The 13982-nt window shown below is 36.7% G+C and overlaps 1 protein-coding gene across 3 annotated transcripts in view; it reads right to left on the minus strand.

The window, feature by feature from the left end:
* Positions 1-13982, minus strand: part of TMX3 (thioredoxin related transmembrane protein 3) — a 52726-nt gene that overhangs the window by 13444 nt on the left and 25300 nt on the right. For 2 of the 3 annotated variants that reach the window (XR_012994632.1, XM_076330057.1), the window contains exons 14-15: positions 12296-12425; positions 9963-10031 (exon numbers count right to left, since the gene is read on the minus strand). Coding sequence is in view for 2 of the 3 variants with exons in the window: in XM_076330057.1 (XP_076186172.1) it covers positions 9963-10031; positions 12296-12425 (199 nt within the window). In the remaining variant the exon portion in view is untranslated. Of the gene's footprint in view, positions 1-5882; positions 8898-9962; positions 10032-12295; positions 12426-13982 lie in introns of those variants that run through there. The other variant, XM_076330055.1, reaches the window with a different exon arrangement.

Raw genomic sequence — 13982 nt, forward strand, 5'->3', positions numbered from 1 at the left:
GCTACATGCCAGACAGATTAGTCTAAAATTCATGTAGTTATCTTTCTCTGTACATGAAACAAATTTCTCTCCTAAAATGCAAGTCTGAAACCCCTGTCCTTTTCTATAACGTAGCTCCTGTTTCTCTTAGTTATTTGCATAGGTTGTCATGCACAAATGAAAAGGATTGCCGAGTCTGGACTCGGACTTCAAGCATTCTGTGGTTTTAAAAGTGCACGCAGAACTGTAAAGCAGAATTTATCTACAAATATATAACCTAGTGAGTCATCCTGTCACTGACAGTGATAGCCCACAGTTACACTCTGAGAAGTGCATCCTTCCCACTCTTACCTAGTTATATCCTGTGCAAGACGCATTTTGCCTAACATGACAAGACTTAAGATTTTTTCCTCTTCCATTTTAACTGTCTCCTAGCAAGGAGAGGTTAAGATACATTACAAACAATATTACTGCACTACTGAAAGAGGGATCATGGGATAGCAACCCACAGTTTCTTCGCTGTAAGGACTTGGCCAAATCCCCTTTGTTTTCTGGAGGAAGCAAGCAAGGGATGAAATAAACACTTAAGTCAGTATAGCCAGCTTGTCAGGAAATACCCTTAAAGAGTTTCCCACTCTGCTGCTGCCTCCAAACCCGTTGCTCTCTCATACCCTGGCATGCTGCTCTGTCCAAAGAGTTGTATTCACCTGGATCAGTTAATTTATCCACTTACAGCACTGCTTTTCCAACAGCTTGTGGTGGCCATAATTTGAAGGGCAGCATACAAAGGCATGAGGATAGAAACTCCTTAAGCCAGCACTGTCATTAATGTTGCAGTATAATGAAACTATGGCCTAAGTAACTTGCCCAAAACTGAACTCCACGTCAAAGGAAGATGGCCAGAAATTGAACTTAATGCCCCATGGCATGTCTACACTCTAATTTAAACATGACAGGGCAAGTTCACTGCCCAAGGACCAACAGGCACAGACCAACCTACATCTATGATCATGAACTCGCTGTCCCCAAAACGGAGTGGCCTTGTCCTAGCTTCAAACGAGCGTGCATGGGCCTGAGCAGAGGAAATACCCCACAGGCTTTTGTGTCTGCTTACCTCTATACCTCATGTATTCTTCCTCACCTTATGATACACCATCACAGTGATGCAATGATGATTTTTTAAAGTGTTTAGAAAGAGTCCCTTCCCCTGTGTCTTCTGATGGTCATTAAAACTATCCACAGCAGCACACATCCTGCATGTCAAAGCTGAGGCTCCTGAAGTCTGCTACGGCTCATGCTCATTGTGGCCAACTGCCAACTCTTTCTGAAAACCACTGGGGCTAGTGCGACAGAGGCTACAAGAGCCACTGCTCACCAGAGACACTGCTCTGTACAGTCGAGCTCCTGCTTCTGGGAAGTGATGCAGGAAATGAAACTGGTGTTGGAGCTCAGCCGTGCTGGTTCACACCAAGGGTCTGCACTGAGCCTTTTTTTCTTCTAAAGGGAAGAAGTAAAAAGAACTGCCAGTGCTATGGAAACTTTTCACTTTTTCTTACCGATACGGTGCATCGTATCCTGATATAACCTCAGGCTTATCAACACTCTTTTCAGAAGACTGGCATGATAGAGTAGCGTATTATTTGAATGTGAATCTTACAAGCCTCATTATTTTATTATGCACTTCCTTTATAACTCTTTCTCAGCCTCCATTGCACCTTAACACGAGGAATAGTCTTACTTTAAGATCATCGTGCCTTTACCCCTCATTGCGAAGTCCATTCCCCTATGAGCCTTGCTGCATGTTTCTAGCCAAGATCACACCTTTTGGATGCAACAGTTAAGGATGCCAGTATGAAAATTCCTCCCACCTCATAACCGTTATTTACAAAACTAAAAGAAGGCTTGTAACTTCTTGGGACTGTTTAAGCCATAGATAACCGTTCTCCGTTAGCTAACACACAACGCCTACGTTTGATTAATTCTCCATACATGGCTTGAGCCTTTGCAAAGTGAAGTGAGCAACTCGAGGTCTTATTTCTAGTATGTCTTAGCATTTAGACTTTTGACAACTGGAGCTGACGCAAAGTTACGGCCCACTGAAAGAACTCCATGCTTCTGCATTATGCTTGAATTCCAGGTGCTCTCTGGAAACTAAAACCCACCACAGATTCACATGAATGCACTGACAGCTTTCCTCTTGAAGACAGACCACTTAAATTATAACAACACATGATGCAAAGTGTAAAAATAGAAGTATACTATGCTCAGGTCAAGATTCATATCTGCATTTAAATCCTGTTCTAAAAATCAAGTATTACTTACTCTCACTCTGCTAGAAATCCTTCTATTTTAAATCATGACAATGTGATACAAGAAGCTCCCAGCTACTTTAAGATCCATTCCAAAGAGTATTTTTCGTATTCTGGTACACCTGTCTGTCAGAAGCACTCAACACAGAGCAACACTTCTGTTTACCTTTTAGAAAATATTTCCTCCTCTCCTTCAACCCACTCTGAAAGCCTTTTGATACTTCTTACTTAACAGTAGGATAAATCTTAAAAAGTTAACACCACAATATATTGCATCATCTCTTGCAACCTGTGGCATTTGGGATGGGACTGAAGCATTTTGGGATTTCATAAATGAGCCGTGAAGAATAAAAATATACATTCCTTCTGCATTTGTTATTTAAAAAGGTATATATTTTTAAAAGATGGGGAAAAGAGGGGGAGCATATACACCATAGTATTGCCATCTCAAGGTTTAACTCAATTCTCAAGTGTTTTTTATTTGCATAAAACATAGTTTTGCATGAAGGCACGGCATAATTTAGAATTATTTTCTCCACTGAGAGTCAGACACAGCTATTAGATGATAAATCTGCTGAAGGCAATTAATCTCTTTCTCCACCTCAGGAGCAACTAGTGCATTGTCAAGGACTTGTCTGGGCCAACAACTATTTCTCCCATCTTCTGCAGGAAATACCCTCAAATTTTCGTAGTGACTGAAAAGAAGGAAGCCTTAGCTTTCTTCCACTTGATGTAAAAGGAGATCTCTTTCTTCAAAGGGGAATTCTGTTCCAAGAAACTTTATGTTTCTATACAGACCATCTACACGCCTTCCCCTACTTGAGATGCAGTCTACCATAGAACCACCTTTTTTTCTATAATTCCTCCTGTTCTAACAAATGTTCTGTTTAAGGACAGGAAAGTTTTTCTCATAGTTGAAGATTTAAATGTTTGTTGACAAAAAGACTCTCCAAAAATGTCTTACAAAAACACTGATATTTTGATAGCTTCTAAGTGGTATTTTTTTTTTTTTGTTCTTCTTCAGAGTCTGCTTTTAGAAAATGTTACCTAATAAATTTTAACATAGACCTGAGGACAACAGCATGTATTTAGTGAGTTGTGTGATCCTGCACGAAGTGCTAAGTAGAAGCAGCTCAACTGGCTCAATGTACAAAGGTAAGATCAAAAAAAAAGACATATTTTACAAAAGCAAAGAGGAAATAAACAAAATTAGCTAGTGGCCATCCAAAACACCAGTCTGCATTTCAATTTTTAATGTACAATGTACTGTCAGGATATTCAGACAAATTCTTTTAGAGAAGCATACTAAGAAAAAAAAATATTAACTAAAAAGTGACAGTCAGTTCTAAGTCAAAATGACTCAATGATAAAAGGAAAAAAAATACTTTGGAAGGGGATTAAAAACTTAGGTACCTAAGTCCCAAAGTCTTTTTTTTTTCTTTTAAGTCACTTAAAATTTTTTACAGTCTATGAACAGTACGTTGTCTGCTTTGGATTAAGTCAACATTTACTATTCAGGTAAAAAGAATGAAATTGCAGCGACTGCTGCAATATTTTTTTTTATTATTTAAAAAAACAAAACCAAAAAACACTACTTTAAGATGAAAATACAAATCCTACATTATTGATTAGATCTCTAATTCCTGAAAGCATTAAGACTACAAGTTGCCAAGTTCTCTCTTTTGCTGAGAAACTGCAAAAACATCCCTAAGTAATCTTGGTTGGGTAGTAACGCTACTCGCTCTGTCAGGCAAACTTATCCAGCCAAAGGCTCTCTGTAAACTAAATGGAGATACAAGATTTCTTTTGGAAGGACTTAAACTCCCACTAGCTATGCATGTATGTTAAATGTAGCTCATCCATATCAAAACATAAGACAGATATGAGAATACATGGCCCTTCTCCATTCCTTTCTCCCATTCCCATTTCTCCTGTCTATGCATTTTCATCCCCTTCATGTGTCAGCCTTAGTGCTTACCAAAATTTCAATCTCTTAATTCAAGACAGCCTAAAACCACCCACCATTCTGGTCAGGACAGTCATTAACCCAGCTGAAGACTACGCCAATGTTGCAACAGGGGCTGCTGAGTAGTAGAAGCGATGCAATTGAAGTGACAGAAGCACACACCAGAAAAGCAAAACCATTTTCAGTGCAAATAACTTGTCAAGTTATACACTCATTTAGTGATGTTTTCTCTCTTCTCCAATCTAAGCTTATGGAGAAACTGAGCTACAAAGCAATACTACTCCTGTCATTAGTAATCATCTTAAAGGTTTCCTTGCTCCTTTTCAAAGGACCTTCTAATCTTTCAGGTTTTATTGTTAAAAGCCACAGTACTCCATTCAAAAATCTTTATGTAAAATACTTGTAGTCTATTTATCCTTGCTAAACAACCACAAACATTTCTATGCTCCTTGGTGTATAAGCAGAAGGAAGTTTGCTAGCAACAGGAGAGTTCACATCAGCTGCTAAATGGTGCTTTATGTCAGTAAATTGATATATAGGATAGTAGCAGTAATCCTTTAAAATGGTTAAAATTTCAGAAATCAGAGAAAGAATTGTTCCGGGAATGCGTTCACTGCCTAGGCAGACTACGAAAACCTTGCAAGTTAAAGAGTTCAACAAAGCATTCAACACAATATTTTCAAAATTGTCTTCGACGGTTACAGCAATATAACATGCAACAGCTTCATATGATTCAATCTGTTAGCAATGTACTCAGTGATGAGAACAAAACAGCAGAAAGCTGCTTTGCTCCCTGAGAAGATTTGAGAGCCAGTACCATTCTGTCACAGTATAATACCTGAAACATCTGTAGTCTCATGAGATTTTAACAGCTTAAGGGAAGTACATTCTGGTTTTGCACCCTTCGCACAGACGTGAGGTTTTGGCTGTCATCAGAACAACTCTCCACCCTCCCACTCCTCCAAGTACAACCACTTCTTCAAACATGCTGACAAAAAAGGAACAGGGTAAATTAGTTCTGGGCCAAAACAGAGCAAGCTAAACCTTTTACTTAAATATTTCATGAAAATTAAGCACTTCTGTGCCTTCAACACATCAGATCTACCAGAATGTAATCATTTCCATCCTTTAAGCAGCGCGCACCACAGTGTGGACAGTATCTATTAAAACAGCCTAGGTAAATAATGAAGCAGTAAGAGGTTGTGCATGTCCAAGTGTCAAGGCTACTCAAGTTCTTCCAGAAGGAGATGTATACTAGAACAGTCTGCCTCAGGTTCCCTTTGCTACTGAAACTCTTGTAAGAATTTGAGAGCATGCTAATGGAATGAACTGGTATTTTAAAACTTCTTTTTCAGAAATGCATTCGTTTTATACCGCTGGGATGCTCACTAAACAAAAGACAAGTAAAGACTAACTCCTACATCTAAAGAGTATTTTCAAAATATTGACGAGAAGGTATCAGACAGGACAAACTCATTTTTCTTTTTAAAAGCTACCAGCTGCACTTCTGTGCTGCGTCACTCGGGGCCTAAAGTATGCTTACAAGAAGTGTCCCAGGAAACATGGCTTCCTACACAATGTGTAATATCTAAGCTTAACACAGAGTAAATTAAGCAAAGGAAACAAGCTCTTTTAAATATTTTTATTACAGAAAAACAGAAGGCTTACACTTGACTTAAAAAAGCAGCATTATTTTGTGAATTCGAAGTTATTACAGTGAAGTTGCTTTTAGACTGAAGAAAAAAAATAAAATGCCAGATCTCCCCCCCTCAGACAGCATTCTAGATTACTTGCACGACCACAGCAAAACCCTTAATTTCAACATCACTTCTGACACCCAGTATATGACTTGTATGCTTTTCTTCTCCCCGTGTCTTGTTGAATATAGCTGGGAGAAGGATTTGTTGAAAATGGCAGTACATTTCAAGTTTAATTTTCAACAGTTTAGTACACATCTGAGTGGTATTACAGTTCAGAAGTGACCGAGACATGCGCTTTCCTCCTAACTCTAGCAGTTAAGTGTTACAGTTTTAAGAAACAGATCCCAGTGTGATCTGTTTCTTACACAGTATTTATCACATTCAGGTCCGTATCTCAGAAGATTTCTCAGCAAGATATTTGGCTACTACTGATTATACACACAAACAAAAATAACCACAAAAATGAAGGCTCATACTTGAAACAGTTCTTAGCAGTGCAGCAGAATTCAGAATTATGTTTTTATTATACACCATAGAAGGAACAGCAGTGTTCCAGTGACCACTTTATTTTTTTATTAACTAAAAAGCTGCAGGTTTCCAGCCTGAACCAAAATTAAATATGTAACTGATCTGTATTTGAAGTCTTAAGAGACAAATCAAGAAAACATATTACTGCCTTAATAGTCCTACATCTTTTACTATCAGCACTGAGTTGTGTTAAAGTCCAAAGAAATTTACAGGCTTGTCATTAAGTGATTTTTTTTTTTTTTTTAAAAAACAACTCAAGAGCTCTACACCATGTTAAAAAAAACACTTTCTAAACACATTTTTAAGCATCTCACTCAAATATACGGTAAAACTACACCTCAAAGATTCTGTCAAAAAAATCAAATCAAAAAGCAAGAAAACTCAAGTCACTATGTACAACTAGCTATAATGACAAAAAATGAAAAAGAGGGGAAAACAAAAAGGGAAAAAAAACCCAGACACCTGCTACTCTGTATTCTATGAACTTTTTTTTTTTCCTCTCCTCCCAAAAGGAAAAGGTTGGACTCAAAATCAGACATGGAATTTTTCTGGAAAAAAATTCCTAATCTCCTTAGATATTGTTTATACTGTTTGATAACAAAAATCTTTGAAGTCAGGCATCTACTTACTGTACTCTGCACTGCAACACGAAGCCAGCTGTTACCAAGCTACTTAAACAGAACAAACAAGTTTCTTTCCTACAAGGAAAAAGGATGCAATACATTTTCCCTGGTTATGATTTATATCATCATCAGGTTTACTCAAACACAGAACTTGTCTATTTAAGCTTACCCATGTTTTTTATTTAAAATTCATTAATTTAGTGCTATAGCATAGTAATTTCTTATGTGATCAAGCTGCCTTATAAGGAGGACATTATAATCTGTATCATACAGTAATATAGCCTGAAAAAACCCAAGAAACAAGCAAACAAAAAAAAAAAACAAGAAGAAAAAAAGCCAGCATGAATACTAAGAGGAAGAACAATGTAAGTTTTTTTTCTGTGGTACTTTCCATGACATCAACGCCAAAGGCTGCTTTATAGCTTATCCTTGGAAATTTTAACCCTGGACACAAATTAGTCCTTTTCACAGTCACGGGGTTGTATTAAAAGTGACTTTTATGATTAAACAGGTAACAAAAATGCATTACATTGACCAATCTCTACGAATGTTATTATTATGCTCTATTAATTCCCTCCTTCAGAGTAGGTAACAGTCTCAAACAAAAGTATCAACACCAACTACCTCAAAGATACATAACAATCTGAATTAAACACTAAAACACATTCACACCATTCAAAAAGCTTGTCATTAGAGAGGTATCCAAAGCAGTCAGAGGGTGTTTATATTTATGTCTTTCTTTATCAAGTTGTACTGTGGATTCAGAAAACTTAAAGATCATTTGAACTATAAGTTTGTGTAAGCACTCATACAAAACAATTTAACAGGCAATCATGTTCTAAAAGGTTTATAATGTAGTTTTCCAATATTTTTAGCTGCTAAAACACTAACAAAGACTTAATTTAGCATATAACTCCCACATCCTATAGCAAGTAAACATTCTTGACTGCCAATAATTATATTATTACATGGTAAAACACTCCTCCAATTCCTAACGATTTACATTTAACTTGAGAAAATAGAAAAGTTTGGGTTTTTTTTTTCCAAAATAATGTGCAACAGGTAGAACACGTGACTTCTTGGAAAACTCTAAGTTGTCTTTAGCTATCAGGCTCTGAAAGACTTTACAGATCTCAATCTTTCTTAGTTTTCAGCCTTAATTTTATATGAAAGAGTGTTTAGCTGGGCTATATTAGTAGTAGTTCATCACATACACTAAGGTCAAATAATGTTATCTTTATCTCACTGTTCTGGAAATGAACAATTCAAAACTCTTAAAAAAGGTGTAGAATTGTACCTGCAAATTTCTTCTGTTTAAATTGCTCTTTGCGAATCTAGTAAAGAAAATTAAGAGAACATCCTTTTTTTTTTTTCCTGTCGATTTCTGAGAAAATTTGAATACATGCAAGTCAAAACTACCGTAATGCAGACAAAAAGGTCCTCTTTCATGAAGATCATCAGTAAATGACTACCTTCAATAAATAAGTCTATTTGGAAATTCTAGAGAATTCTTTTGCTAAACAAGTTAGTCTTTTTTCTTTTCCATTGCATCTTTCTGTTTAAGCTCTCCATCTGAAAGTTCTGTATATTTTCCGTTCTTTTCCTCCTCTTGTTCTTCCTCACTGCCTTCGTCCGTGAGCTCCCGATCACTGTTTTCCTTTTTAGCTGCCTCATGTTCATCTACCCCTCCATCTGTATCAGCTGTGCAGATTCCGTAACACATAATGCTGATGACCCCAAGGGGCAACCCAAAGAGAAAGCATCCCAGAAGTGGTGAACTCTTGAACACAGACTGTTGAAACACAAATTTGAAGTAAAAAACACCTTCAGTGAATATACAAAATTACTGCGTTACTTCTCTGTATTTACAGAGTCAGTTGGGTTTTTTTTGGTTTTGTTTGTTTTTTTTTTTTCTTTTCCTCCATAAAGGAGGAGTCCTCATTTTTTTTTTAATGAGCTTATAGTAGGAATTGTTAAGACTTCAAAGTTCAAATATTACAATGTTGCATTGGGACAGTTAATATTAACATGCCAACCGTATATCCTATTCACTGTTTGAAGCTTGAGAAACAATTGTTCTAACAGCGTTAAAATAACACTTTGAAGCAACCAGTTTCATCTCTTATTTATGCCTCATTCTCGAAAATTAGTTTGAGTAATAAGGGATCTGCAGAAACATTCTGTTATTAGACAGCTTCCTATTGAAGAGTAGTTTAATGGCAGGACTTTTGGTTTCAGAAACTGATGGCTAAATGTTGCACATTCACAGAAGTTTGGAAGCCACTCATTCAGAAACATGTGAGTTTCAATTTAAATTCACAGCACAGGTTTTTTTGCTTGTGTAGGAGAAGTGAAGAAATGGATTTGTGTACATCTTCCCAACAAAATTCTGTTAAGCATAATTAACCTATAAGAAAGATGATAAAAATATTTGCTCTAAAACTACACCAAGTGTAGTATTTAATCCCCTTATGCTCTAACCAATTAGACTGAAACCATAACATTTCTCAGAACATGAAAGTGTTATCAATTTCAGTCAAAGGATGTCAAAAGGGTCAAGGAAAAGATTTTGAATTCTCCCTGTTCTATCCCTTAAAATACGTCAGACTAATACAGAAAAGGAGTGAAAAATGAAGAAACTAATCTATGTTGAATATTTAGCACATGGGAAAATATTATTAAAAACTTTAATCAAGAAGTTCATTTGGCTTAAACCTAATGTATATATACCTATAATATATACACAAGATATATAATATAAACAAACATATATAAAAATATTTCTAAACCCTCTGAAAACATTTGCATCTTGATTGACGAGGGCACCATCTAATTTAACGAAAAATAAAAGACTTACCACTACAGTAGACTTGGCATCATAGATTATTCTCTTGATTCGTTGCAGAAGTCCATCACCACCCTGTGCCTGAAATTTCAAATGGAACCATGTCAAAACTGCTGACACTTTTCAGTTATGATTCCAAAAGTTCATTCTTCAGACCTTGCAATCTTAAGTCCCTTTAGAAGGAAATGAAAAGTAATTATTTGTGCATCTCATGATGCCCAGACACTCCAACTTCTCAAGAATGGATAAACATTTCAAGTCTCATGAAAAATTCTCTCACAATTGTTTTAAACAATCAGTGCAAGCTTTAATAGTGGATTGGCACTCCACTCTCCTACCATAGAGGAACACTAACAGAAGCTACCAACTGTCCCGATGTAACAATTATAAAAGTGCAGAGATCTTCTGAACTTTCCTGCAGCTGATGGATATCTATTTATTGATTATGACAGAAGCAGTTAGAAAAATCTAAGAACTAAATAACAAGAAAATATGAAAGTATAATAAAGAAAACTTGTGTCAAGCAATGACAGACTATACCTACATTGCCACCTAATTTAGCAGTCTTCAAAATAACCACATGAATCCAAAGGCAATTTGTCTGTTGAACAGGACCAGTTTTCACCTGTCTTGAGTTGGCAGAGAAACAAATGGGAAGACAACCTACATTTTGGAAGTCAACTGATCAGCACTTGGCCCTGACCAAAACCTCTCAAATTACAAAAAAAGTCCACAAAGGTGAAACAGACTCACAGAAGGCTACCTATAGGGCCTTACAGAAAATAACAAGAAACTCAAGGTGAATAATCCAACATTTCCCAAGGAAGGAAGGGGGGGAATGTTATACTTCTCAGAAATTTCACTGTGGTTCAGAAAGTCTGCATCCTGTTACTTGTTTACCAGCATACTTTGAAGACTGTCATTCCTCAACAGCTGCACAATTTCTTGGGCCTGAATGTAGCCAAAGTAGTGCCATTTTATGTCCATAGACACCATTTAGCTTAAATGAAGTCACATTCTGTATTGTGTCTTTTATTAGCACTCTCACATACATAAAAAGATGTGAATTTAGATAGATCTTTAATCATTCTAGCTGAAATACTGCAAACAAAAGGTAGAAAGACTTAAGTGACACTATGGCAAAAAACACAAGGCATCACAAACGAATTTCCTCAAAGTTAAAAAACAGAGAGAAACCAGTTTCATTTGTTGTTTCAACCAGAAGGATATACTTAAATAGAGCCAAACAGATGTAGATTAACGTAATTCAATGCAATTAACAAAGCATTAAAAAAAATGAGAATTGAAGAACAAAGAACCGCCAGATAAATTGCAGGAATACCCCTCACCTTGCAACTGGAAGCATGGCCAGTAAAGTCATGAACAGCAAGCAAATCCACCTATATTATGCTGCTACACCAATTTGTCAGATTAAATAAACCAAAGTACCCCATATGACTGAAAGGATCTACAGCATTACTTGTCATTACCACCCGATGACCTAAAACTGCTGCCATAACGTAAAGTGGGATTGAGCTAACACAGTAAGCATTCAATATACAGTGAAATGGGGCTTAAACCAACATCGGCTTCTCCCAGGAGGCAGCCAAACGATTTGTTAGCACTGCCCCCCTTTGTGGCAAAGCCCTCCTGCCCCATAAGCACAAATGAAAGCTCTGATCCATGATCTCTTTCCTCATCCACACAACATAGCCTTCTGTTCAACTTACACTGAGGGAATAAGCAAACCTGAGTTTGTTTTGCCAACATTAAAAAAATGTCCAAGCCATCAATTCCAGATTTATTAATTTTGTTGTTTTAACAACAGACAGCTCATTTTTAGTCTTAGAGAAGAGAGAGAACAGTAAGCTTGTGTCCGTTTGTAATACGCAAAGCAAGTATAAAACTGGTTTTTGAATCTGAACCTATCATTCATCAAGCTATTGGATTTATTTAATTTACCACCCAAAAGAAAGGGCAGAGTTGAATTACGCACTATAATTTTAAACAAATGCATTTAAAGCAAACCAGGAGATTAATAAAAAGCTCTCCATTTACCAGTGACACCAGTAAAAGGAATATCAAGAGAAGTCAGCTAACATTATGCTATAAGCAAAAAAAAGCTTGCTTTCCACAAGAGGTTCTGCAGTCAGAACAGCAAGCAATGGCACACCTCAAGAATACACAATCACATATTCACTGACAGCACCCAAGACAGGAAGACAGACAGGACAGGAAGATAAAACACGTGGCATAGCAATCAGATTAAACAAATTTTTTCCCTGCTTTAGCATTTAAGGAAATAAACACCAAACAACATATTCCAAGTCACAATGAAGACTTACTTCAGCTGTACCATCCAAGATATTGTTAATAAACTGAACCATGTCTTCTGTGTTCTCAATGTGCCTATCTGGTAGAAAATACTGCTGATTGGAGGTATTCAATACAACAATAGTAGGGATTGTCAAGTCACTGGAAATATAAAACAGATAGTTTATACATTTAAAGAACTACTGTGTAAAACACTGCAATTCAAATAATTCCTACATAATTTAAAAGGGTATCCATTAATCTTCACTTTGCGTGTGTTCCTTATAGCAGTTCCTTAAAGGCAAGAGGGAAGGGGGAAGAGAATCACCTGAATGGTACGAGCATGTTTCTCATTAACATTTTTTCCTTCACATCTGTGTCAGCGACACTATTGAAGCTGATTGCATTTTACATACCCATAGTGACTGCAAATCAGGTACCTTATGACTTGCCAGTTAGTAAGAGATCACAGATAGTAGCCTTGTATATGAAATGTGCTATTAGCACAACTCATTAAGTGTTTTAGTGCACAAAGGCAAAAGTATAATCCAAAAGTTCAATCCCATACAGCCATGGTCCAACTGATCAGCTCTATCCGTCAACCTCTACCTGTCAAGTCAAAAGAATAAACCATACCAACCAAAGTTTTTCTACCAACCAGAGTTTTTCTACATCTCTTTTAGATATGGCAGATGAGTTACTGAGTTTTTAAACAGTCATTGCTCAGCAGTTGACCTTCACGTGCATAAGCATTGTTTAGTATAACAGAATCAGAAAGAAAGGAAAAAAAAAAAGAAAAAAGGTTAGAAATTAACTCCGGAAATAAACCAGTATAATCTACTGTTCAAAGTAGCCCTAAATTCAAAATTAGATCAGGTTTAGGAAAATTTAATACTGCACACGTACACAGAATCATAGACTCATTAAGGTTGGAAAATTCCTCTAAGATCATCGAGTCCAACCATCAACCCAACACCACCATGTCCACTAAACCATGTCCCTAAGCGCCTCATCTACACGTCTTTTAAATACTTCCAGGGATGGGGACTCCACCACTTCCCTGGGCAGCCTCTTCCAATGTTTCACCACTCTTTCAGTAAAGACATTTTTCCTCACGTCCAATCTAAACCTCCCCTGGCGCAACTTGAGGCCATTTCCTCTCGTCCTATCGCTTGTTACTTGGGAGAAGAGACCAACACCCACCTCGCTACAACCTCCTTTCAGGTAGTTGTAGAGTGCGGTAAGGTCTCCCCTCAGCCTCCTTTTCTCCAGGCTAAACAACCCCAGATTGTTCAACAAGAAAGATTTAAAATACATTAAGTAAGGTGAAAAATCTCCTGTACTGCCAGTTTTCTACAGTTCTGTCAATAATGAATTTTAATACTAGGTGGCTTTCCTTCACAGCAGAAGCAATGCAAACCTTGTTTTTCTACATTTTCACTCTTGTCTAATACTGCCCCACTCATGTACATTTGCAATCCACGTAATATTGATGATGATTTCAGCCTTAACTGTGGCTATCAATTATTTCATGAAACTACTGTTTAGCATTTACTCAAGATTCCCATTTTTCTTTGAAGTCATAGAAATTATTCTAAATTTTCCTCACACATTTTAGGTGTTTTGTTTCTTTGAATTTAAATTCAATTCCAAACCTAGAAGTGAACAAGTTTAATACTTATACATGAAAATTTTCTAAACTCCTAGAAAGCCAAATAC

This window comes from Aptenodytes patagonicus, chromosome 2, assembly GCF_965638725.1.
Source record: "Aptenodytes patagonicus chromosome 2, bAptPat1.pri.cur, whole genome shotgun sequence".
Lineage (NCBI taxonomy): Eukaryota > Metazoa > Chordata > Aves > Sphenisciformes > Spheniscidae > Aptenodytes > Aptenodytes patagonicus.